Here is a 27,020-nt window from a genome sequence, read left to right on the forward strand (position 1 = left end):
GATGCCTATTATATCTAATTTTTCATTTAGTGCAATATATTCCAACTCCCCCATCTTATTTCTTAGGCTCCTGGCATTCGCATATAGACATTTCAAACTATGTTTGTTGTTCCTAAGTACATCATGCTTAGTACTTGACAGTATTAATTGGCAATCTTTTGTCTGATTTTTATTGTTATTTAAAGATACCCGATCTACTACAATCTCTTTTGCAACCTCACTATCAGGATACTCTATCTTCCCTGTTATGGTGATATCTTTGAAAGATACCTTATCCCGAACCATGCTCTTTTGAGCGACTGTCGGCCTTCCCCCCATTTCTAGTCAGACAGGGGCGGGCCCAGCAGGAGAAAGACGCGCCATCGAAGCTGGGCGAAGGCAGGCATCAGGCTTTCTTCTTGCCCGTGCAGCGCCTTCGGACAGAGGAGAGAGGCGCTGCACGGGCCCGGTAAGAGGGAGGGGGGCCCGATAGAGGAGGGGAATGGCGGCGACGACCCCAAAAGGGGCGGGGCACAGGACGGAGGATGTCGGGAGGCGGAGCTGAGGTGAGAGAGTAGTGAGGAAGGGAGGGGGGCAGGGGCTGCTCGAATTTTGCTTTTTCGGGGTGGGGGGAGCGGCGGAAAGTGGGGAGCAGGGCTGCTTGAATTTTGCTTTTTCGGGGTGGGGGGAGCGGCGGAAAGTGGGGAGCAGCGGGGGGGGGGGGGGGGGGGGCAAGGCCGTCCGTACAGGACGCTCCTGATGAGCGCCCTTGCCCCCTCCCGACCCTTTTTTTTTTTTTTTGTTTTGATTTGGGAGCCATGTGCTTGTGATTTGACTGTGTTTTGACTGTTTGTGGCATGCGCAGAGCAGCTAACATAACGCTTGGCTGCTCTGCGCATGATTTGGGGGCCGATTAACGATGTGTATTGTGATTCTTTGATACATTGTACGTTTCAATACCGATCTCAGCATGTGTGACTTTTTTTTTTGGTGCATTTTTCGTTATTTTAAAATCGTTAGGGACTTTAACGATTTAGATTTTTTTACGTTTGGTTGCTGCATCTGCCTCTTAGTTCTTTTCTTTCTTTATACTTACCTGGTAGGGGAGATTGGTCCATGATCCAGAAGGTGGCGCTCCTAGGGTGAGGCTCAGCCATTGCACTCAGGCTGTGCTGACCCCTGCAATTACATGTGGGAAACTGCACTGCTTAATTTCTGGTATTGGGATACTGCGTTCGCACTTTCCCCTCTTTCCTTCTTAGCTCTGTTTGAAGGCAGATTTCAGCTCTGGGCCGAGGAGTGTCCTAATTTCTGTGGGTTTTTACTTCAGGTATTTATTTATTCCTTTCCAGGTATTTTCCCTCTTTGATTAATCCCATCCCAGCATGCATGCATTTAGGTGGCCAGAAAGTCTTGGTCCCTGAAATTCCGCCATCAGGCTATTGCTCCTTCCTGTGCAGTAGAAGCAGCTCCTGCTGCATCCAGCAGTGGGACCGACTGCCGCAGACGCTCTCTTGTGCTTTGGCCGGGCTGGACCTGTGTCCTGAGCCAAGGGTGTCCTACCAGCGGGGGCCCTGGCACTTCTTTCGTTTCTTTATACTTACCTGGCAAGGGAGATGGGTCCATGATCCAGAAAGTGGTGCTCCCAGGGTGAGGCTATTTTCCCACATGTGAGAAACTCGACTGCATAATTTCTGAAGCTGGGGGAATGTGCTTGCGCTTTCCCCTGCTTCCTTCATACCTCTGTTTAAAGACAGGTTCCAGCTCTGGGCTGAGGAGTGTCCTAATTTCTGTGGGTTTTTACTTCAGGTATTTATTTACTACTGAGCTTCCAGCACAGGGAACAAGTTAATGCGAAAGATCCAAGAAGTAGGTATAGAAAAAATGAGAGATCAAGAAAGTGGCAAAAAGGACCTCCCCACAACTATCTCCATTTAAATCTAGATTGAAAGCCCACCTCTTTAACATTGCTTTTGACTCGTAACCACATGTATCCACTCGCCTCCAGCTACCCTCCTCTCCTCTTTCCTCTCGCCTCCACCTACCCTCCTCTCCTCTTTCCTCTCGCCTCCACCTACCCTCCTCTCCTCTTTCCTCTACACATTAATTGATTTGTTTGCTTTATTTTTTTTCTACTAGATTGTAAGCTCTTTGAGCAGGGACTGTCTTTCTTCTATGTTTGTGCAGCGCAGCATACGCTTTATAGCACTATAGAAATACTAAATAGTAGTAGTAGTAGTAGTAGTAGAATACAGTACCAGGGTGTCCTTAACAAGTTTTGACTCATCTTTCTCCTCCTGTCTTTTTTATTACCCCTCTGATATAGGTGTCAGACATTTATCTTTTGTTTTTCATGTCATTATTATTCTCTCTCTCTCTCTCTTTGTCTCTATATCTGTCTCTGTCTTTCTCTCCCCAATCCTTCACGTTCAGAAACGCAGAGAAGACAAGAAACCATGAGACCAATGGCTTCTTCTGGGTGGATGATCATAGTCCAGTCCTGGGGTAAGATTCAAGCAGTATTCTGGGAAGCGGGGCAGGTACTTAGCAGACCTTTCTCTCACACCCCAATCACCATGAACCAGAGTCCCCCTGTACCTTCCAAAGCTGATTTCTGGATCTCCTCCAACCCTCTGTTGTTTAGTCTCCCCCTTGAATCCCTCTGTCCAAAACTTCAGAATGATTTGTCTGCACTGCAGCTGCCCAGGTCTCCCTTTAGTCCTGGCATCCTGCAACCTTCTATGTTTCACTGCTTCTCCTAATAGTTCTCTCCTCCTCTAGATGATTCATTGTAGCCTCTAATCTGGATTTGAATCCTGTGGTGCTCCATAGAGATCTAGACAGCATTGTGGGCTTCAAAATGCTGCCAGTATCATAGGAAAAAAAATGGAAAATTATCTCCAAAATGATCCATCCAGTTTGTCCAATTGAAATTTTGTCTATATTAATGAAATGCACATGTTAATTGACACATAGAATGCAGCACTAACTTTCATCAAATCAATGTCCCTTTTGTCATCTCAAACGTTCTTCCCTGTAGTATTCTCAATATATGTCAAAGTAGGAGCAAAACTGACCCGGAGATGACCACTACCATTTCTATTAGTAGGCTATTTCAGGATCTGCCACCTTCAGGTATCTGATTAGAAAACCAATTTATATGCCAAGGCCGAAACACCCTGTTCTGTCTTAATGTCTTTCTATACCACTATCCCCAAAGTCTCCAAGGTTACCCGGGTCATTTTTAAAGTACACCTGGCATCTTCTCGCTCATTACAATTTGGGGTTATTGGATAAGCTCCCCTCCCTCCTCTCCCATGATCAGACCCCCGCTTCTTATTCCACCAGTCCGTGATCAGAACCTATCTCCCAAACCCTCTCCCTAAGATCAGCACCTCCCCCACCCCCCCAAAAAAATGCCTCCCCTGGGGCCTATCTACATCCTTGGTGGTTCAGTGAGAATATTCCGGGCAGTAACAATCCCCACTCGCTACTGCCTCTGCCAGCAGCCATTTTAGCACAAGGAGCAACTAGGGGCAGGAACAAATTGAGATTTCTCCTGCTCGGGATATCCCCATGGGATCACCAGGAATGTAGGTAGGACCCAGAGGGGGTGATCTTGGTTGGGGAGCTGATCTTATGGGAGGGTTTGGGAGGGGGTCAAAATGGGAAGGGGGAGGAGTCCAGGAGGGGATATCTGAATTAGGGGTTGGGTGGGGAGAGAAACTGTCGGAGGCATTAATGTGGGTTCTGACTGAATATTGGCAGGGCCCAGCTTTGACTATCTGGGTCTAACTTAGCTGGTGATGGTCAGTGTTTAAAAACTGCTGACCACTGCTGGCTGAATACTGACCAGTAAAACAAACAGGAGGAAATATTTTTTCACTCAACGAATAGTTAAGCTCTGGAACTCTTTTCCGGAGGATGTAATAACAGTGGATACTGTATCTGGGTTTAAAAAAGGTATGAACAAATTCCTGGAGGAAAAGTCCATAGTCTGTTATTGAGAAAGACTTGGGGGAAAGCCACTGCTTGCCCCGGGATTGGTAGCATGGAATGGTGATACTAATTGGGTTTCTGCCGGGTATTTGTGACCTGGATTGGCCACTACTGGAGGCAGGATACTGAGCTAGATGGACCATTGATCTGACCCAGTATGGCTATTCTTATGTATGCCCAAAATCGAATTTAGACGTCATATCGAAAATAGGTTGGCCCATGTTTGGAATAGCTTAAACTGTTTAACACTACGGATAATGGCTGAATATGATCAATTAACCATGCATTTAGGAGGACAGTCCATATTTCATCCCCTCCCGCCTAACACTATCTATATAAAGGGCAATTGTATGAACTGGATGCTTACATTGAAAGGCACTATAAGAAACTGAGGCTGAAACTTCACAGATAGGGCACACAGAGGGGCATAATCGAACGCGAACGCCCATCTCCATGGGCATCTATCTTCGAGAACGGGCACGTGAAGGGGAGGGACAAACCGTATTTTCGAAAAAAATGGGCGTCCATCTTTTTTCCGATAATACGGTTTGTGCAGCCAAATGCATCAGATTTGTGCGGATTTGAGCTGGGCAGTTTCGTTTTTCAGCGATAATGGAAACCGAAGGCGCCCAGCTGAAAAATGACCAAATCCAAGGCATTGGGTTGTGGGAGGGGCCAGGATTCGTAGTGCACTGGTCCCCCTGACATGCCAGGACACCAACCGGGCACCCTAGGGGGCACTTGTAACAATTAAAAAAACCAATGCAAACTACCTCTGAAGTCCATAGCTCCCTTCCCTTGGGTGCTGAGCCCCCCAAATCCCCCCAAAACCCACTCCCCACAACTCTACACCATTACCATAGCACTTATGGCTGAAGGGGGGCACCTAGATGTGGGTACAGTGGGTTTTGGGGGCAGTTTGGAGCGCTTCCATTTACCACCACAAGTGTAACAGGTAGGGGGGATGGGCCTGGGTCCACCTGGCTGAAGTCCACTGCACCCACTAACAACTGCTCCAGGAACCTGCATAGTGCTGTGATGGAGCTGGGTATGACATTTTAGACTGGCATACAGGCTAGAAAAAAAAAGTTTTTAAAGTTGTTTTTTTTGGGTGGGAGGGGGTTAGTGACCACTGGGGGAGTCAGGGGTGGTCATCCCCAATTTCTTCCAGTGGTCATCTGGTCATTTAGGGCACTTTTTTGGGACTTGTTCGTGAAAAAAAAGGGTCCAAAAAAAAGTGGCCCGAATTTGCGCTAAAAACACCTTTTTTCGATTATCGGCCGAGGACGCTCATCTCTCCTCGGCCGATAAACACGCCCCAGTCCCGCCTTCACCATGCCTCCGACACGCCCCCGTCAACTTTGGCCGTTTCCACGACGGAGTGCAGTTGAAGACGCCCAAAATCGGCTTTCGATTATACCGATTTGGGCACCCATGCGAAAAAGACGCCCATCTCCCGATTTGAGTCACTTTTTGGACGCCTTTGACTTTCGATTATGAGGCAGATTGACTAGCATTGTCTGCTGCTAAATATACTAGTGCTTTTGAATTTGTAGCTCAAAGTTTAATACAAATGACCAAACCAACCTCCATTCCTACTCGCCATAGATAGGCTAATTAATATATCCAGCTGTTTAACACAGAAAAAGCCAGTATGATCCCAGCTAACTCCCAAAAGAGTCACTACTGGAGGGATTGATCTCCCCATGGGTATCACAGAGCAGGGCTGGTCCTAGGGTCTCTGGCGCCCCCTGCAGACGATGAGTTGGTGCCCGCGTGCCCCCCCCCCCCGGCACCCGCGCGCCCCCGCCCCCCAGTATCTCCTTTCTCTCTTTACCACCCTGCCCCTTTCCAGCGATTCTCCTTCGCCTGAATCGCCCCCATCTCCCGCTGCCCTTGGTGCTTTAAATCTTTAATTTACCTCCGTTTCAGCAGCCGCGTCATTTGAAAGCCTTGCCCTGTCTCTAGCCTTCCCTCCCTTCGTGAGTTCGTTCTGCAATCCCGCCCTCGAGGAAATGACATCAGAAGGCGGGACTGCGGAATGAACTCACGAAGGGAAGGCTAGAGACGGGGCAGGGCTTTCAAATGATGTGGCTGCTGGAACGGAGGTAAATTAAAGATTTAAAGCACCAAGGGCGGTGCGGTATGGTGGCGCAGTGCCGCAGCGGCGCCCTTGAAGGCAGGCGCCCCCCTGCGGCGCTTACCCCACTTACCGGGTTTGACCGGCCCTGTCACAGAGGAACTTCTGGCCCTTGGCCCTTGTTCCAAACTTCAGGTGAATTTTCTGTGAATTCTGAGGAGCACACATTACTAAGGTTGATTGTTGTAAGTTATTCAATTATTATCATTTCCAATAATGATTTGTATATTTGCCTATGCAATTCTGGGTGTCTCATTACTGAGAATGATTTGCATGTATGTGTAACAGTAAGGAATGACCTTATTACTGATAGTTATTTGCATATTTGCATGTACAGCCCTAGGGGTCTCCCTGCTGCTGGTATTTAGACTCCTACCAAGTGTCTGCCTTCACTTTACAACACAGATCAGGGCTGGAAGCAGGAGAACATCATCCTTACAATGAGGCTGCTTCAGATTGTTTTATTCAGTGTCCTGCTCTGCATTTCAGGTATGGGTGGCATTAAATGGTTATAAACTGGATTATATGTAATAATGATGCAAATAAGAATTTAGCAATTCTGTCTGTTCTTGTTTCCAGATGCTCAGTCTCGGAAACCTGTGCTGTCTCCTCCTGTACTCTCTGTGAAACTTGGGGAAACTGCAATATTTAACTGTGATGTTGAATTCAAAGATGGATGGTCTACAGCCTTCTTCCAGCAGATCCCAGGAGAGGCTCCAAAGCTCCTCCTGCATCACTATTACACCTATAAGGCACCAGTGTATGGACCGGGAGTATCAGCAGCCCATTTCACTGCCACTGTAAACAGTGCCAGGACAGCATATCAGCTACATATAAGTAAAGCAGAAGTTACAGACACAGCTCTTTATCATTGTCTGGACTGGTATGGCATTACCAAAAGATACCACTGTGATAACGCGCCTGACAAAAACCCAGCTTGATCTCTCACTATTTGTTAAAAAGGCAATTTTTAGGGATCTTACACAACGGAAATGTGCCACAAGATAAATATTGTTAGAAAGTCTGAATTATAAATTAGGCTGGATTAATAGTAACTCACTTTGATGCAGGCTTTGGTGAAGGAGGCACTTACTGAAAAAGAAGTCTTTGCAGAGTTGTTGCTGGAGCCTGGAGAAAGTCTTATCTTGGATGTGTGTGAAGTCCAGCAAGGCCCAGGGATTCAGTGAAGGTCCATAGAGGTGCAGATCAGGAAGAAGCAGAGAGGAGCAAAGAGCAAGCTGAGAATGTTTCCAGGGTTTTATAATTTCTTGTTGGACCATAGGCTGAAGTCAGGTGGGGTGTATTTGATCCAATGAAGACTCAGGGATAGATAGGTTCTCTTCTGGTTTTTGAAAATGGAGCAGAGTAGTTGGTCACAAGTTTAATGCCATCATAAGAGTTCCTGGCTGGCTATCTGCTAGTACTAAGAAGGTATTTGACAGGATTAAAAGAGTCATTGTCTGGAATAGATGGGCTTTCTTTTGTTAGATTAGGTAGGTAGATGGGCTTTTCAGTCTCTGAGTGAATTTCATCCCATCTGTTTGATTGCTGTTAATATGCAGACTTTTGTTCTTTGGAGATATGGTGATTGACTTTTAGTATCCACCTGGCTAGCTTTTGTTACAAGCTATCACTGGTATCAGTGGTCACCAGGGGGAGGGTGAAGGTCAGACCAGTTTATCTGATACTGCTCCATGAAATCTTTGCAATTTTATATATATTTTATATATATTTGTATCTGATTCCAGCAAAATCAATAACTCTGAACATTCTTTATATCAAGCTACACATTAAGTTCTCAGTTCTGGGACAATCTAGAGTATAGAACTCATATTATGCTATATATTAACACAAAGAGGAAGGGCAAAGAGCAGGTGTTAGACATGAAAAACTGTAAATCCTGAGAATGGAGGGAGAGAGCTGTGCTCTGCTGCTTCTCCGTCTTTACTTTTGCAATGATCAAGAATCCATAGCAGAGTGAAATCTGTGGGAGAAAAACAGCTCTATAGCCCACCCCCAGAGCACATTCTGGGTCACTTTCTCCAGCGTTTATCCATATCCCACCCCAAATGCAACTGTAGATATTTCCAGAGTGAGAAGATTCTCAGCTTCTTAGCTGTGAGCGTAAAGTCTAGGAGTCCTGATTCCATCTGCCCCTGATATCTCTGTGATACAATAGAACAGTTTTCTAGTACAGTGGTGACTCCTACCAGAAATGCTAAGGACTCTGGGACAAGTGACAGAAAAGTCCTCAAGACCACAGGGAGATTATAATTACCAAAATACAGTGCTTATTCTTATTCAGCCCCCTCTGAAGTTATTAAACTCATGAGCTGTTGTCAAGAAGGTAATTAATGCCTATACATTATACATAAACAAGATAACACGATAGTTTACAGATGTGTCATATTGGTCTAATTATAAGAAACCCTGAATATAAGGCAATATTCTTACAGCTGAGATTATAAAAGCTCTTTCTCACTGATTCTTCCAGGCCTGGTGGGACTCTATCTGTACCTCTACATAGCCTGTGTGGGGTGCTGTTTTTTCTCCCCTTTCCTGGACCCAGTGGAACTCTTCTACCTCTTTGCCCTCCAAGGCTTGTTTTGAAGTTGTCCCCAGCTCTGGCAGAAGGCGGTCTGCAGTGGCTTTACTTTGCACCTAAATTAGGTGTGTATTCCCATTATTCTATAACTGCCCACATAAATTTTAGGAACGTCCCCATTCCACCCATGACCATCCCATTTCCATGCTTTTTTCTGAACTTGTGTGTAAAATGTAGGGGCAGACTCTACGCCTAAATTTATGCATGCATATTTTAATTAAATCTAATTAGTGCCAATAATGGATTTGTTAAGCCATTATTTGGTGCTAATTAGCTTATTATTCAATTAAATGGCATGCGCCGAAATTTGCACAAACAATTTTTAGCAACGTATAGAATTCAGAGGATAGGGGCTATTCTATAACTGGGTATCTCCATTCAAGGCCACACGGTAGGAGCTCCAATGTATAACAGAACCAAGGCATCTCGGTTCCATTATAGAGTGGAGGAGTGGCCTAGTGGTTAGGGTGGTGGACTTTGGTCCTGAGGAACTGAGTTCAATTCCCACTTCAGGCACAGGCAGCTCCTTGTGACTCTGGGCAAGTCACTTAACCCTCCACTGCCCCATGTAAGCCGCATTGAGCCTGCCATGAGAGGGAAAGCGCGGGGTACAAATGTAACAAAAACAATACTGATAAGTGGAGGTGTGGCCTAGTGGTTAGAGCACTGGTCTTGGCATCAAGTGGTGCCCAGTTTAAATCCCACTACTGCTCTTTGTGATCTTGGGCAAGTCACTTAACCCTCCATTTTCTCAGGTACAAACTTAGATTGTGAGCCCTCCAGGGACAGGGAAACATCCAGTGTACCTGAATGTAACTCACATTGAGCTACTACTGAAAAAGGTGTGAGCAAATTCTAAATAAATAAATAATACAACACAGTATCATCATACCTAACATATACAGGTACCTAAATGCAGCAAGGACATGTGTATCTTGCATTATTCTACAAGTTAGGTAGTCACACCTATTCTCCAAACCTTCGCAAATACATGCTATGTAAGCTAAGAGGGGGACTGTAGAATAGTGTTTAGGCCGAATACATGTATAAATTATGGTCATTATTCTAATGGTTTAGACCAGGAAGGGCCTGGGTGGGCCAGAGACATAAGTACACAAGTATTGCCACACTGGGACAGACTGAAGGTCCATCAAGCCCAGCATTCTGTTTCCAACAGTGGCCAATCCAGGTCACAAGTACCTGGCAAGATCCCAAAAAAGCTCAATATACTTTATGCTGCTTATCCCAGAAATAAGCAGTGGATTTTCCCCAAGTCAATTTAATAATGGTCTATGGACTTTTCCTTTAGGAAGCCGTCCAGACCCTTTTTAAACCCCGCTAAGCTAACCGCATTCTTTCGCAACAAATTCCAAAGTTTAATTACATGTTGACTGAAGAAACATTTTCTCCGATTCGTATTAAATTTGCTACTTTGTAGCTTCATTGCATGCCCCCTAGTCCTAGTATTTTTGGAAAGAGTAAACAAATGATTCACATCTACCTGTTCCACTCCACTCATTATTTTATAGACCTCTATCATATCTCCCCTCAGCCATCTCTTCTCCAAGCTGAAGAGCCCTAGACGCTTTAGCCTTACCCTGCTCTGTACCTTTTCTAATTCCACTATATCTTTTTTGAGATGCAGTGACCAGAATTGAACACAATATTCGAGGTGCAGTCACACCATGGACCGATACAAAGGCATTATAACGTCCTCATTTTTGTTTTTAAACCCTTTCCTAATAATTAGCTAACATTCTATTTGTTTTCTTAGCCACCCCAGCACACTGAGCAGAGGATTTCAACTTATCATCAATACAATGAGGCTGCTTCAGACTTTGTTACTCTATGTCCTGCTCTGCATTTTATGTATGGGTGGAATTAACTCTTTATAAACTGGATTATGTGTAATAATAATGGTGTAAATAGTAATTTAATAATTTTTCTATTCTGGTTTGCAGATGTTCAGTCTCAGACCCCTGTGTTGTCGCCTCCTGTTCTCTTTGTGAGAGTTGGACAAAGTGTAACATTTAACTGTGATGTTGGAGTGAAGGATGGTTTTGGTATATATTTCTCGAGACATATTCCAGTTCCTCCTGTTTCACTATCACTCTAACACAGCACCAACATATGGGCCAGGAGTATCAGCAGCCCATTTCACTTGCACTATAAACAGTGCTGGGACAGTATATCAGCCACTGATAAATAACGCAGAAGTTACAGTCACGGCTCTTTACTAATGTTCAAAATGGTATGATAGTGCCCCAATGGGTCGTTTTTCAAATGTGCGCTGAAAAATGCGCTCCTAGGGCTGCGGTAGTGTAGGCGCATATTATGGACGCGCAGATCCATTTTTCAGTGCACCTGTAAAAAAGGCCTTTTTAAAATTGTTGCCGAAAATGGACGTGGGGCAAAATAAAAATTGGCGCGCATCCATTTTGAATCTGAGACCTTACTGCCAGCCATTGACTTAGCGGTAAAGTCTCTCGCATTAACCATGCAGTAATCTCCTATGCCCGTCAAGTCAGAGTTACTGCCCGATTTTCGGCACATGCCAGAAAATAAAATATATTTTCTGGTGCGTGTAGCAGGCTCGCGTAAAAAATGAAATTACCTCACGGGCCATGTGGTAGCTGGATGGTAACTCCGAATTGGTGCAGGTCGGGCGTGCGTAGGTACCTACGTGGCTAAGTAAATGTAAATAGTTACTGTACTTAAGTAAAAGTTTTGTTACTTTTACTTGTAAAGAAGTGCAGAAAAAATGTGTTACTTTTACTATTACCGAAGTAATAATTTTAACAATTTTTACTACTTTTACCTAGTTACTTCTGATGCTTGCAGTTAAAAATAAAAAGTAAAAGTGGCAGAGACCTAAATAATGATTCCTCAGTAAACCAAATGAAACCGCAGAACCTGGAACAGGATTTTGCAATTGTCACACAAACAGTGGATCATCTCATCTTAAATTCTGGTGTTCAGGGAATTCAGCCTATGAGAACAGTAGAGTTGCCTGTGCTTACTGAACTGGTTACTGGTCTCCAGCCAAACAGAACAGTAATGGGTTTGATCACTTTGAAGTGGAGATGAAGCAAAAGCTGGTTCCAATTCTTGGGCCTCTATGCACAAAGGCAGCCGTAAAATACGGCTGCCTCGCTAAAATTTAGCGAATCGCTAACAGCCAGTGATGCACAAAGCAGGGGCATATCTGCGTGGGGCCACAGGGGCCTGGGCCCCCGCAGATTTTGCCCTGGCCCCCCTCCCGCCGCCAGCCCTCCCCCGCTGTCGTTTCTTACTTTTGCGCCGAGGTCCGCTTCCTCCTGCTCCTTTAAAAATATTTCTTCAGCTGGCGGGGGACCCCAACCCCCGCCAGTCAACCCCAACCCCGCAAATCTTTTATTAAACTTTCCCGGGTGGTCCAGTGGACCACGACCCCCCCACCCCATGACCCCAGAACCTTTTAAAAAAATTTCCCTGGTGGTCCGGTGGACCAAACCCCTTCCCCTGCACAGGCACATACCACCACCCCTCCCTCCTGCACCCGACCCACACCCCACCCCTCCCTATACCTTATAACAAGGTGGAGGCAGAAGGGCAGGAGCAATGGCTCCCTCCTCCTGCCTCGGGCCTGCCCGGAACGAAATGGTGGTGCCCAGGCACTGACCAATGCATTCTGGGATGCACTGGGCAGGGCTAAACACCATATAAGGAAAATTTTACACTGATGTGATGGTCCACTGGATTGATAGTCTGGCCATAAGACTGAAGAGTTTCCATACATTTGGCATTCTTGCATCAGTTCTTAAAGATATTCAGAGTTTGCCATCAGACAAAAAAATAGGACAAAAGACAATGATTTCAACCTTATGAAAGCCTTCTCTGTAATTGGACAGCATGAAGATGCAAGTGATGAATTAGCACTACTACTACTGCAGATGAAAATGATAACAGTGAGGATAAAGCATTCTTTGCTATAAGGAAGTCAAGTGTTTCAGACAGATTCTTTTGATCAATATCTGCAGACCCAGTTAAATGGCATCAGCAATACTGCGGCCTGGCCTGATTTGAACAAACTTTTTATCAGACTGAACAATCCACTTCCTGGTAGTGCATTTGTTGAACATCTTTTTAGCTGTGATGAATTAAAAATTCACAAGGATACAGAGAATATGGAGATAAGAATCAAGAAAATTCGAAGAGGAGACTGGGTAGGGGGTAAGAGGAAGAAAAAAAATGGCCAAGGTGTCACAAGAGCTGGGGCTAATGAAGACATGAGAGTCCTAAATGAGGCCTTGGGAGGACTAGGGAGTGAGTGAAAGTCAAAATAGGCTGGGAAAAGAAATAGAGAGAGACAAGAGACAATGGGAAGAGAAGAAGGGAGAGAATAAATGGAATAGAGACACTGAAAAAAGAATTTAGAAGAATCACACAAGGAAAATGGAAAAGAGAGACTGGACCCAACTTGGTAAGAAATATAAAACACCAAGGCAACAAAGATAGAAAAGAAAACATTTATTTAAATTTTTAGGACCTGGAAAGTGTCAACTGTGGAAAAAAGTATGTCTTTCTATTTTTATGTTTTGTGGCGTACAGAAGGAAATGTATTTCTATTTTTGTTTTCTGCACTGCGTATAGAGTCTGACTTCCTTAGTGGTTTCCACTTCAGTTTTTGTCTGCCTGATTCTTTCTTATGGCCTTATATTCTGTATTTTTTTTTATTTATAAGTTTATTAATTTTTACCAAGTATACACTTGTACAGAAAAGAAAATATAGGCACATATTTATAGCACAATATAAATTTGTCCAAAGAAACATTTTTTGCCATATTTGCTCCTCAATAAAGATTCAAGATATTTCAGAATGGAGTTAACAATTCAATTACAAACATCTCTCAAGAAATAGCTAGCATGATACCTTATTTTACCAGTTCCATTTCTAATAACTCTAAAGAGAATATTTTACCACCTAAATTACTTTTTCTTAGATGTTAAGAAAGCTGTTAGTTGGGCAGGTTCAAAGAAGACGTATTTTATCGATTGATATTTTTACTACACATTTAGAGGGAAACCTCAAAAAAAAGGTAGCCCCTAATTGAAGAACACCAGGTCTCATCAAAAGAAACTGTTGGCGTCTTTTTTGTGTTTCTTTTGCAAGGTCCGGAAAAATTTGTATTTTTTGTCCCATAAATAATTTACCTTGATTTTTGAAAAACAATGACATTATCCAGTTTTTATCTGGAGCCAGAGCAACTGTTGCAATTAATGTCGATGGAATAATCGAATCAGAATCTGATGATTCCAAAATTGATGAAAGATTTAGATCCTGGTTATCATGATCTACTTGAACTTTTGGAGGTAAATAAAGAGGTGTGGTAGCCTTGTTAGTCCACTCTTAAGGTTATCAATAGAAAACAAACAAAATAAAACATGGAAAAGAAAATAAGATGATACCTTTTTTATTGGACATAACTTAATACATTTCTTGATTAGCTTTCGAAAGTTGCCCTTCTTCGTCAGATCGGAAATAAGCAAATGTGGAGGTAAATAATAAATCTGTGAGAACGGAGGTAAAGCTTCTTCAGCTATTCCCAAAGTTTCCTTTAAATATTTCCTCAGCATTTCTCTCAGTGTTACCGTTAGTTGTTTTGGAAAGTTCAAGAATCGTAGATTATTACTTCTAAATTAGTTTTCTAAAGATTCAGTCTTTCTTCATAAAAAAGTTGTCTTTAATTGAAACTTCTGAACATTTTGTAGTCTTTTGATTTCTTCATCATGCTCTTTAGTTTGTTGTTTTACCAGGCCTAATTTCAAATCCATTGCCTTTGTATTTTGTTCTAGTAACACAAAGTCTTGTGATAATTTTTGTATTTGGGGACTTAATGCCTTGCCAAGATCCACAATTAAGGACCAAAGGGAATCTAGTGTAACTTCTTTAGGTTTATAAAACAACAAGGCAAATGATCTGCAAAATCCAACGTGGAGAATGAGCCAGCAGATCAATGTAACATCAAAAAGTATTTTATTCAAGATACCATATATAAGACAAATGCCCGACACAGGCTGTGTTTCGCCCAACAAAGGGCTGCGTCAGGGGCTAGTCTGTATCTTTCTAAAAAAGAACAATTATAATTTGCATGTCAGAATTAAAAATATGTGTGGGGGAGCTTCTAACCGCCCTGCCTCCATGAATTGTGTACATCTACTAATTGAACCCGACTCCTGATTACACTATCGTAGCGAAACACAGACTGTGTTGAGTCTGGGATGTTTCAGCTGAGTGGATGAAGTTATGATGTACTAAAATGAGAATTCGTTAAAGGATGTATGTAACTCATTTATACACCAGAAGACCATTGAAGTGTGGCGTGGAGAGCACTATTGGATTTTTATTTAGAGCATTATTTGTGAAATCACAGATGTACTAATCCACTGGATTTGAGGAGCAGCATGTCAAGAAGTATTTGGTGTTGAGAGACATGACAAACCACATTAAATACCCACCTCAAACACAAAAACAAATATAGTGATGGACGATGAACCTTCAAACCATGAGAAAACAGAAGAAAAATAGTTGTTCAGCACGTAGCTCAGTATCATCATCATCCCAGGTGCATTTCCCTGTTCACTCATCCTCAGTTCAAATACAGTGAGTGAGTACTATTAACTGAACATATTTTCTAAAATCTTACCATTTACCAAAATGGAGTTTAAATCATGTCTTCAATCACAATGAGGTATTAAATCTCAGTTGCAGTCCCACATTTTGATGGTCCATGCTATATTCATGTTTGTATTTGAGATGGATATTAATGTGACTTTTATTGATCTAACATATGAGTTACCCATGGGGGAGGTTAGGTGTGCTTTTTAAGTTCACATAAGTCCCTTCTTTAGCTGTCCTACAAAGAAAGGACTGATGTCTTTTGGAAGGCTCATGTATTGTATCTTCTCTGGAGAACTCTTTTGTTGGGGACATATCAGGTATCGCAACCTGCTGAGAATTCACTTTCCTCCAGGGTCTTAAACAAAAATCCCTTTAGAAACACAAGGAAGGACAGCTTACCTTTGTGTTAAAGTAGGACAGCACTGAGCAAAGTGTCCAAGGATGGCTATTATAGACCTACGAGGATGTTGTCCCCACGTCACACTATGCAGTAAGCTTAGTAACTATTCTCTCATCATATTTCATCATATGGTAACCCTTCCTCCTCTCCCCCTCCCAAATCTGGCCAGGAACCAAGACTTCCAGGTGGTGAGTAATCATAGAAGCAAGTCACCCAAAACCATGTTTCATACCATTGCTTATCCTGTAGAACAATCAACAGAAGAGAGAATAATTCAAGTGTTAAAATGCTAATTCTAGGTCTTCATGCCATTGAGAGCCATTAGTCTCAAGAATTCTGACCCAGGAATGAGTTCCATTCTTGGATCTCAGATGCACCAGCAGGAGGGGCGGGGGAGGAGGAGGGGACCATGAATGAAAGCAAAATTCAACAATCATTACAGATATGGACATTGCCTACACCTCTCAGACCAGTTTATTATTGTGGATTTATAACTGGTTCATAATATATTCATTGTAATATACATACAAGTGAACTTAATTCCTTTTAACTTTGCTTTAAGCAGAGCTTTTTCAGATAGTCTAATATGCCTCTTCATGCTTCTCTTTGCATTTCTATATCACTGAGCCCAGGTGACTAAAATTTATTTATGTGAGGTAGATCCCTGGAGAAAGATCACTTTTCTCCTTCTCAGAGTGGGTGAGTGATTTGGAAGAGTTGATCAGATTTGATTTTCTTTGATTAGCTCTTGGTGAGTGTAGTGATTAGGCATGTGTCTGTGGCATTGCTTGTGCACAGTTCAAGACTTGTGCTGATGTCCAATGCAGCAATTTTCTTTACTGTCTCTACTAGCTGAAAAGGTCATTGTTTTAAGCTTATGAAATGAATAATATGGAATGTCATAAAGCTGGAGTTTTCTCTTTGGGGCTTAATGGGGAGGCTGCTGGTTATGAAGGGTCAAGCTGTAGGTTAAGTTTCTTGTCCAGGGTGGGCATTGGCAAGGCTGACCGTGTTGGTTTTCAGTCAAAGCAGTAAACTGATCATTACAGGTAAGACCCTATCTAATGATACTAATGTATTGATTATTTGCAATTTCAGTGTAAACCAGAGAATTTTAGAAAATGTTTCTGAAGTGATTGGGTTATTTTGATGTTTAATGCTATATTCTGAGAAAAGTTAAATTAACTTAATCCAGAAAGTCTTGGGGTAGAACCTTAATTTCTAGGTTTTTAGTAATTTTGTTCACTTTCATATCAGTAACAATGTATTTTGTTAAAGTTTATTCTCAGGTGTCTTCCAGCCTGCTCTTCCTCCACTCAGATTCTTTATTTTGGGTGGGATTTTCTTTTAAAAGATTCCCGATTAGAGGGAGGGGTTTCAGGCTAAATTTCAAGGGATATTTTCCTGTAGCTTCAATAAGTGCAAGAGATGTGTCAACCGTAGATTCAGTAAATGCTGGGAATTGCTCACTGATAGGCTGAAGGGTCATACAAGAACCAGTAGTGGAAAACCTGAGCTTGCCAAGCCCTTGCCTATGTCAGAGGTGCTGACAGCTTTATAAAATGTCCCATTAGTCTGGAATTTCTATGGGCTATGCTTCTTTTATTGATCCATTATTTAAAGTTCAAACAGTTTGAGAGACATGAAAACCACATTAAAATACCCATCTCAAACACAAAAACAAATATAGTGATGGACCTTCAAACCATGAGAAAACATAAGAAAAATTATTGTTCAGCACGTACTTCAGTATCATCATCATCCCAGGTGCATTTCCCTTTTCTCTCATCCTTAGTTCAAATACAATGATTGAGTACTATTGACTGAACATATTTTCTAAAATCTTACCATTTAACTAAATGGAGTTTAAATCATATCTTCATTCGCAATGAGGTATTAAGTCTCAGCTGCAGTCCCACATTTTGATGGTCCATGCTATATTTATTTTTATGTTAGGGATGGATATTGATGTGACTTTTATTGATCCAACATATGAGTTACCCATGGGGAAGTTAGGTATGCTTTTTAAGTTCACACAAGTCCCTTCTTTAGCTGTCCTACAAAGAAGGGACTGACGTCTTTTGGAAGGCTCATGTATTGTATCCTCTCTGGAGAACTCTTTTGTTGGGTAGATATCAGGTATCACAACCTGCTGAGAATTCACTTTCCTCCAGGATCTTCATGGCTACTGTAGTTCTGCACTATTTAAAAAAAATCCTTTTGGAAACACAAGGAAGGACAGCTTACCTTTGTGTTAAAGTAGGACAGCACTGAGCATAGTGTCCATGGATAGGTATTACAGACCTAGGGGGATGTTGTCCCCAATTCACACTATGCAGTAAGCTTAGTAACTATTCTCTCATCATCTTTTATCATATGATAGCCCTTCCTCCCCACAAATTTGGCCAGTAATCATAGGAGCAAGTCACCCACAGCCATGTTTCTTAGCATAGCTTATACTGTAGAACAATCAACAGAAGAGGGAATAATTCAAGTGTTAGAATGCAAATTCTAGGTCTTCATGCCATTGAGAGTCATTAGTCTCAAGAGTTCTGACCCAGGAATGAGTTCCATTCTTAGATGCACCTGGAGGTGGGGGGGAGGGGGGGAGGTGGGGGGGGGGGAGAAGGGGCCATGAGGGAAAGTGAGGTTCAACATTCATTACAGATTTGGACATTGCCTACACCTCTCGGACCAGTTTCTTGTTGTGGATTCATAACTGGTTCATAATATATTTATTGTAATGTACTTACAAGTGAACTTAATTCCTTTTAACTTTGCTTTAAGCAGAGCTTTTTTCAGATAGTCTAATATGCCTGTGCATGACTCTCTTTGCATTTCTACATCACTGAGCCCAGATGAACAAAATGTATTTATGTGAAGTAGATCCCTGAAGAAAGATCACTTTTCTCTTTTTCAGAGTGGGTGAGTGATTTGGGAGAGTCATTCAGATTTGATTTTCTTTGATTAGCTCTTGATGAGTGTAGTGATTGATCATCTGTCTGTGGCATTGGTTGTGCACAGTTCAAGACTTGTGTTGATGCCCAATGCAGCAATTTTCTTTACTATCTCTACTAGCTGAAAAATTCATGGTCTAAGGCTTATAAAATGAATAATCTGGGTTGTCGTAAGGCAGGTTCTTGGAAGCTGGAGCTTTCTCTTTGGGGCTCAATGGGGAGGCTGCTGGTTATGAAGAGTCGAGCTGTAGGTTAAGTTTCTTGCCCAGGTTGGGCACTGGCACGTCTGGCTGTGTGGGTTTTCAGTCAAAGCAGTAAACTGATCGTTACAGGTAAGACCCTATCTAATGACACTAATGTATTGATTATTTGCAATTTCAGTGTAAGCCAGAGAGTTTTAGAAAATGTTTCTGAAGTGATGGGTCATTTTGATGTTTAGTGCTATGTTCTAAGAGAAGTTAAATTAACTCAATCCAGAAAGTCTTGGGGGTGGAACCTCAGTTTGTCCACCCACCCACCTCAATTATTTTTCTGCTAACCCTCAGGAGAGAACTAAGCTTTAGTAAAAGACCCCCTATGTATTTTGGTAAGTTTATTCTTAGGTGTAGTAGTAGTAGTGTCTTCCAGCCTGCTCTTCCTCCACTGAGATTCCTTATTTTGGGCTGGAGATTTTAACAGATTCCAGATTAGAGGGAGGAGTTGCAGGGTAAATTTCAAAGGATATTTTACTGTAGCTTCAAAAAGTGCAAGAGATGTGGAAACCGTGGAGTGTCTAAATGCTGAAAATAGACTTTCTCAAAGGATGAAGGGTTATACAAGAACCAGTAGTGCAAAATCTGAGCTTCTCAAGCCTTTGCCTTTATAAGAGTTGTTGAAAGCTTTATAAAGTCCCATTAATCTAGATTCTCTGTGGGCTGTCCTTCCTTAATTGATCCATTATTTAAATACCCAACAGTTCGAGTGACAAGAAAACCACATCACATAGCCATCTCAAACACAAAAAATAAATATAATGATGGACCTTAAAACTGTGGGACAACAGATGAAAAATAATTGTTCAGCTTGTTCAGTATCATCATCATCTCAGGCTCATTTCCCTTTTCACTCATCCTCAGGTCAAATACAGTGAGTGAATACTATTAACTGAACATATTTTCTAAAGTCTTTGCATTTAACTAAATGGAGTTTAAATCATATCTTCAGTCGTAATGAGATGTTGATGCTCCATGCTATATTTATTTTTGTGTTTGAGATGGATATTGATGTGACTTTTATTGATCCAACATAAGAGTTACCCATAGGGGAGGTTGGGTGTGATTTTGAAGTTCACACAACAAGTCTCTTCTTCAGCTGTCCTACAAAAGAAGGGACCAATGTCTTTTGGAAGGCTTATAAATTGTACCTTCTCTGGAGAACTCTTTTGTTGGGTAGATATCAGGTATTGCAACCTCTTGAGAATTCATTTTCCTCCAGGGTCTTCATGGCTACTGCAGTTCTGCACTATTAAAATCCCCTTAGAAACACAAGTTAAAGTAGGGCAGCACTGGGCAGAATGTCCAAGGATGGGTATTAAAGACCTAGCGGGATGGTGCCCCCACTTCACAATAATCAGTAAGCTTGGTAAGTACTCTCTCATCATCTTTATCATGTGGTAAGTCTGGCCAGGAACCAAGACTTCCAGGTGGTGGGTAATCATAGAAGCAAGTCACACACAGCCATATTTCTTAGCATAGCTTATACTGTAGAACAATCAACAGCAGAGAGAATAATTCAAGTGTTGAAATGCAAATTCCATGTCCTCATGCCATTGAGAGCTGGTGATCTCAGGAGCTCTTCCCCACCATTGAGTTGTATAAGACTGAAAATGTATTTAAAATATGGACATTGCCTAGCGCCACTTCGTAAAAGGAGCCCATCCCCCCCTTTTTTAAATATCCATGTTCTTAAATACCAATTCAATGTAATTCATTCCAAATATATATATATATTCAGTTATTTATCCAGAGAAAGAAAAATTAGGTGCTAAGGGGTATAGTTATCAATGGAGGCTAATATTAATAAATGTTAGTTTGCCACTAACTGTTGCTAACTTAGCAGAGGCCCCCCTTTATACAATGAAACCTAGTTACTAATAACTGCAGTTAACATAAACCAACACATTTTTATAGTAGCCCACATTGATAACTTCCTTCTAAATGAAGAAAGAAGGAAGGAGGGAGGGAGGGAAGGAAGGTGGATTTTAGGGTAAGAAATGTCATAGCATACAAGTGATCAAACCTATCATTATCATCCCACTAAAATATATGCAGTGACTATAAATATTCAGAGTTGCCCAGAAACTTCACAAGATGCTCTGTTGTTCCAGTCCTGGCTTTCTTTTAATATGTCTCTAAGGGGTGGGGGTGGGGGTGGGGAAGAGAGATAATGTCTGCTTTTGTCTGGAAGCCAGTGATTAGTTCTGGCAGGACATTTTACTGTTAGTATTTTATGAAACAGGGCCCTCGTTGCACAAAGGGAGCCCTACAAACCAATGCCCAATTGAAACAATTGAATGGAAAAGGATATTTTCTTCTTAATTCTTCTCCCTGTACACGCTGATTGCCATGCAATTTCTAAATACCCCTTCACAACCTTGGCATCTGTATACACAAAGGCTGAGAGCCTCCAACCGCCTGTACTCTCTTCCCTTCCTGAGCAAAACACTGAATTTGCTTTCTATTTTCATTGTTTCAGATTCTTGGAGAAGAAGTTAATATTATAATTGAACTGTCTGCAGCCCTCTCACCCCCCACGCCGTAACTGTTTTGTGACTTGTTTAATTCTGGTTCTTCTGTCTGGAAACTAGAGAAACCTTTTTTGTAGAAGACTGGGTATTTCACCTTTCAGAAGTGAAAATTTAAGGCCCCTTTTACAAAGTGGTGGTAAACACAATGCGGGCTTACTGCTCGCTAAACAGGAAGTACCGCTAGGCTACTGCAGCAGCCCTGTGGTACAGCGAGCTGTCATATCCAGTGCTACAAAATATATTTATTTTTGTAGCACCAGGTTGTGCCCGGCGGTAATCGGGCAGTGCCACATGCTACCCGGTTACTGCTGGGTTAGCGTGGGAGCCCTTACTGCCACCCCCCGAAATGGCTATGGGGCAGGTACTTTACTTGCTGCATGGCTATTTCCTGCAGAAAAGAAAGATTACCCTTTTACCAGCTGCGGTAAAAGGGGGCCTCGGCGTGCGTCAAAAACATATGCTGACGCCAGCGCATTCCCCCTTTTGCTGCAGCTTGGTAAAAAGGGCCCTTACTGACAAAATTCTATACAAAATAACCTTATGCCTCTCCCATATTTCTGTTTAAATGTGTTGCATTCTCCCTTTCTCTGTAAATTTTGCTTATCCATAAAGCACTGTTTATTTCTGCATTATCTAAAATATTAAGCTTTCTAGCTGTACCAGTCCACCATAGCTCTGAATAAATGTGTTCTCATTATATCTGCCTTTTCTCAGTGACTAGCTATTTCTTTACAGTTCCTTCTTCAGATGCTGTATGTATACAATTCCCACATATGGGTTAATGATTTCTTGCTGTGCTTTGTTTCTTTCTTTTTTAACTAGTGGATAACTTTCCCAAGCCTTCTGTGTACATCTTCCCTCCACCAACCCAGGATCTGGTGGCCAACGAAGACAGAACCTTCACTTGCCAATTCAGAAACCTCACAGTGGGCCTGGTTAAAGTACGCTGGACGCTGGACGGCACTGATTTGAACAATGGCATTCAGACCAGTCTTCCTTCTCGGGACTCAGACAGTTCCTTCAGTCTCAGCAGCTACCTGACAATGCCAGTTGCCTCACTGGACCAGAACAAGGTGTACGCCTGTTTGATCGAGCAGGAGGGCTCTGGGGCTGTCACCTCGAAAAGTGTGAAGCTGTCAGAGTGTACTAAATGAACAAAAGCTTCCCAAGCAGAAGGCACCCTTCTTGTTCTCCCCTCTCCCTCCCCCCTCCAACTGCCTGTACTCTCTTCCCTTCCTGAGTAAAACACTGAATTTGTTTTCTATTTTCATTGCTTCAGATTCTTATGCTCACGTAACCACATATCAGCAAAAAATCCTTTATCAGGTGTTCCTTTATGCAATGTAGTATGCTTTGCATCCATACATTAAATGATTTCTCTATCATGAAGAAGTCTCCACTGATTTCTTGAGCTGTCCTCCATAAATTCTGGTCTGACAGTAAAGGCCTCAATCAATTCTTTCTCCCTCTTAATGAAAAATGTCTATCATTCAAACGTGCTAATACGAGAATATTTGAAATTGTATGTGAGACTAATTTAAAGGCTACCTTAAAGAACCACAGCCATTAAGGGGCCCTTTTACTGAGCTTACCACTCGCCATTCCAGAACTACCATCGACCCAAAGAGGGCGCTGGCGGTAGTTCCACCCCCTAGAACATGGCATTTCTGGCGCTAGCATAAATATTCAACAATTATTTCTGCAGGGGGTGACCTGGTGGTAATTGGGCAGTACCATGTGCTACCCGGTTACTGCCAGGTTAACGTGGGAGCCCTTACCCCATCTCAATGGCTGGCAGTAAGTGCTCCCCTTCACATGCTCAAAGAGCAATCTTACCAAATGGCCATGTCTTTTTTTCGGCCGTTTGATCCACTGTGGTAAAAAGGGCCTCAGTGTGTGGCAAAAATGACCCCTACCACTAGTGCGGGGGGCCCTTTTTACTGCAGCATAGAAAAAGGACACCTAAATGTAATTAACTATTCATCTCTGGCACCCTAGAAGCAACCTATACAGAGCCTTTGTTGTCATAGCCTGGGAGGAAGCCAGTCTCTTAAAACCATGAAATAAAGCAAAGAATTCTCTCTTCCACTCAATAAAGACTTCCTTTCTCTTTCTTCTCTTTCTTTGGTTGCTGTTGGCAGGGTTTTCTTTGCTCTTTAATAAAATGACCAGGTTCTCAACACTTCACCTAGGAATTATATATTTTACTATAAGATGCAGTTTGTGTAGGGAGCTATAACCCTCATTACAGAAAACTAGCCTTGCTACAAGGGTGCAGGATTGATGTCAATAAAACAGTGATAAATCCCAGTCCCAAGACTCACTGACATTAGAGGTTTAGCTTGAATGCTGCTTGATGTTGAGAAAGTCACAAGACTTCTTTGCAAAGTGTATAACGCTGAGGCCTGTGAGCTTTAGCGTTTCTCATCCTACAGATTGATCACATCTCTTACAAAAAGAGACCTTTTCCCATTTAAATTATTGATCATCATTTCAAAGGTGTCCTTACTGCCTACTGTATGGCTCTTGAACCCAGATAGTGGTATGTCATTCCTTGTGGCTTGGTAAGACCTTTCTTACGGTAACCTAGCCAAATCAAGAAGGTAAAACATGGATTTCACAGAATGAAAATATTAGATTCTCTTTTCCAAACACAAATCTTTAAATTTTAAGCCTTGATGACCGACACTACTATTCCATGGTTTTAATCAAGTACTATTTGATTTGCCCTTTGTGTCTTTCTAAACTGGGTAACCACCAGTCCTTTATACACAAGAAGAATAACACCATGGATAAAGGAAAGAGAAAACTGACCCTTCTGAACTTAATATGATCAGATCACACCTTGTCATGAGGGTAATCAATAGAACTGTGGAAACAAAATAAACAGATACAATTGAACAGACTGGGTGGGAAAGGACTTGTGATTCTCACAGAGGGGGCTTTCTCACATTTTTGGACTCTATTTTCAGAATTCTGACAGCACCACTGTTGCTTTTCTCATAGCCGCTGAGAGGGGGGGCCCGACGCAGGGGTCTCTCTCTCTCTCCTGCTCTCTCTCTCTCTCTCTCTCTCAACAGGAGCAGGAGAGAGAAAACTCTGGCACTGGGCCTCCCTTGCACTGCCTACCTAGCAGCTGCTGGGCCCTCAGGGCGCATGCTCAGTTTTGAGACTGAGCATGTGCGACCTGAGGAAAGCAGATGCAGGGGCAGGCACTGCTGGATAGAGGAAGGAGCCGCACTGCCTGCAGCTGGCGGGGCCAGCCAAGGTACTTTGGGTGGGTGGACGGCGGCGGCGATGACGATTCTGCCCCAGGCCTGGCTCAGTCTCTCAGCAGCCCTGGCTTTTCTCTAGCTGACTGCGCTTAGTCATTTTTCCACCTAACAAAGGTTTATGGCCTTTGGAAGCCTGTATTTTTCTCAACTTGGAGGCCACAATGTGTGAGAGAAAGCTGGAATGTCATGTCCTTAATGACAGTAGCTCTCAGAGAAGGCAACTCTCACTCATTAGAAGTGTGTCACACTCAGTTAAAGGCTCTCTCACACTCCGTGAGCCCCTTCTCTCACTCATTTGGAGTGTGTCACACTCAGTTGAAGACTCTCTCCCACTCCTTGAGTCCCTTCTCTCACTCATTAGTGTGTCACACTCAGTTAAAAGCTCTCTCACACTCCTCGAATCCCTTTTCTCTCTTATTAGAAATGTGTCACACTCACTGGAAGGTTCTTTCACTCTCGTGCATTTGAACTCTGTTGCAAAATAACTCTCCTCTCGTGTGTCTGGGCAAAAAACTCTTTATTTGGGAGTCAATCCCCTTCTTATATACTCTATGAATATTCATGGATATTACATGTATTATCATTACTATTGGTTACATTTTGCTTACACAACCATGATCATGCATTGCTTACAAGAACAACTCTACATGAACAGCTCGTGAACCTGCTCAGGAATGTACAAACATCACCTGCTATTCTGCTACTTTCTCAGGAAAGAACAAAAACATCACATGCTAGATTCTCAGGAATATACAAAACATCATCTGCTGCCTGTATCCAAATACATTCTATCTACATCTCCACCTTTTTTTTTTTTTTTTTTTTTTTTTTTTTAATGAAATCTCCGTGGTGTGCCAGCTGGAGATGGAGGTGGAGATGTTTGTAATAGCTTATAAACATATTGAGCAGAGTGACGTGTTGGAGCGAATGGACGAGGAAAACATAAAGAAAAAAGGTTAGGAATGCATTGTATACAACAGCAAAAAATAGTGAAAACAAAAATACCAATGACTAAATACTGGATAATAGGGCGGAGCCAGGTCCAAGGGATCCATTGCCACAATTGATCCCATACATCAGAGAGTAGGTTATTATGAATAGTAATATGAGTAGTTAAATTCCGTAGGAAAGCTAATTGTTTGTCAATGGCCTTTGAATTGTCAGATAAATTAAAACAGCACATGTCCTGAAACTCTTCGCAACCATGATGGTTAAGTAATAAAAGATAATCAATGGCTGCTCGATTTTGTAAAACTCCATGACGTAATTGCTGTTGCTCAGCATTAAGTAAACTAATAGCAGTGGAGGTTGCATTGATTGATTTAATTGCCCAACAGGCTAATTCACGAATATTTTTTGCATTTGCCGCTGCCAATGCAGGGACACCTATTAATGAAAATGCAAGTGCCAGATATTCAGTTTGACTCAGAAATTTAACATTATCATTGCAATTGGCAGCAAGGGTCATACGCTTGGATCGCATATGTGAGGAGTTAGAAAATAAAATATGTTTACTGGGAAGTACCATAGTGAGTCGACTTAGACAGCATGTAGTACCATCAGATATATTAGCTGGAATATAATTAAAGGTATACATTCCACATGACCAAAACCAGCCAGGGGGTAAATGAGTAAATTTATAAATATATGAAACATTTTCGTAGGAGCTACAATTTAACAAAGTTGGTCCAAAATTAACACAATTTGATCGGGTACAATTAACCATACGAGCACATGTCATATTGATACTAGCTATTTGATTGGTTCTCACATGCATTGCCAAAGTAGGCGGCAACAGGGTTTGTGTTCCCCAATTATGGTATTCATAAGAAGCATTTCGATAGGATGAATTAACAGGAAGCTGTGAATAAAACCAAGTATCATTTTGCATATCTTTAGGATCATGACATACTGGAATCAGGCAAGTTGCCAAAACTTCTCCAACTGCCTTTTGATGAGAAAGACAGAAATCAGTTTGGTTCAGTGAAATTGCAAACGCTTCCCAAATATTTTTTGTGGGAAGTAATTGTGACTGTCCACAAGGTATGTACAAACAACAACACAGTAGAAGCAATGTAATGGAATTAGCATTAAGCGCTGCAATAATAGCCACTACGAAGTTATCATCAGTCTTTTCAATATGAGCTTTTTCTAAAGTCTCTGTAGCTTGTTGACTCAAGGCTTTAATTTGTCCCCAAGTAACAGGAGCATTAGGTTGA

The 27,020-nt window shown here is 42.2% G+C and overlaps 1 protein-coding gene, 1 non-coding gene and 1 pseudogene across 3 annotated transcripts; all 3 read left to right on the top strand.

The window, feature by feature from the left end:
* Positions 1–1,067: 1,067 nt before the first annotated feature.
* On the top strand, positions 1,068–1,227 carry LOC115481253. Its single transcript, XR_003943918.1, has one exon. It is a non-coding gene; the product is annotated as a U1 spliceosomal RNA (small nuclear RNA).
* Positions 1,228–1,575: 348 nt separating this feature from the next.
* On the top strand, positions 1,576–1,708 carry LOC115481254 (annotated as a pseudogene).
* Positions 1,709–6,502: 4,794 nt separating this feature from the next.
* On the top strand, positions 6,503–22,915 carry LOC115480707 (immunoglobulin kappa light chain-like). Of its 2 annotated transcripts, none has more exons than XM_030219558.1 (4): positions 6,503–6,607; positions 6,698–7,006; positions 18,999–19,073; positions 22,349–22,915. In XM_030219558.1, the coding sequence occupies exons 1-4, from the start codon at positions 6,559–6,561 to the stop codon at positions 22,678–22,680; spliced, it is 765 nt and encodes a 254-aa protein (XP_030075418.1). In that variant the 5' UTR covers positions 6,503–6,558; the 3' UTR covers positions 22,681–22,915. The 2 variants fall into 2 exon arrangements, with proteins under 2 accessions (XP_030075418.1, XP_030075416.1); XM_030219556.1 differs by lacking the exons at positions 18,999–19,073; positions 22,349–22,915 and adding exons at positions 8,613–8,788; positions 10,685–10,853 and having other exon boundaries at positions 6,698–7,001.
* Positions 22,916–27,020: the final 4,105 nt, after the last annotated feature.

The sequence above is a fragment of the Microcaecilia unicolor genome, chromosome 11, assembly GCF_901765095.1.
Source record: "Microcaecilia unicolor chromosome 11, aMicUni1.1, whole genome shotgun sequence".
In the NCBI taxonomy this organism is placed as follows: Eukaryota; Metazoa; Chordata; class Amphibia; order Gymnophiona; family Siphonopidae; genus Microcaecilia; species Microcaecilia unicolor.

Bases quoted from the DNA above. Each gene is read 5' to 3' on its own strand.
- LOC115480707 (XM_030219558.1), top strand. From the start codon at position 6,559: ATGAGGCTGCTTCAGATTGTTTTATTCAGTGTCCTGCTCTGCATTTCA. The intron at 6,608-6,697 runs GTATGGGTGGCA...TCTTGTTTCCAG, and splicing joins TGTCCTGCTCTGCATTTCAG to ATGCTCAGTCTCGGAAACCT. The intron at 19,074-22,348 runs GTAAGACCCTAT...TTTTTTAACTAG, and splicing joins CAGTAAACTGATCGTTACAG to TGGATAACTTTCCCAAGCCT.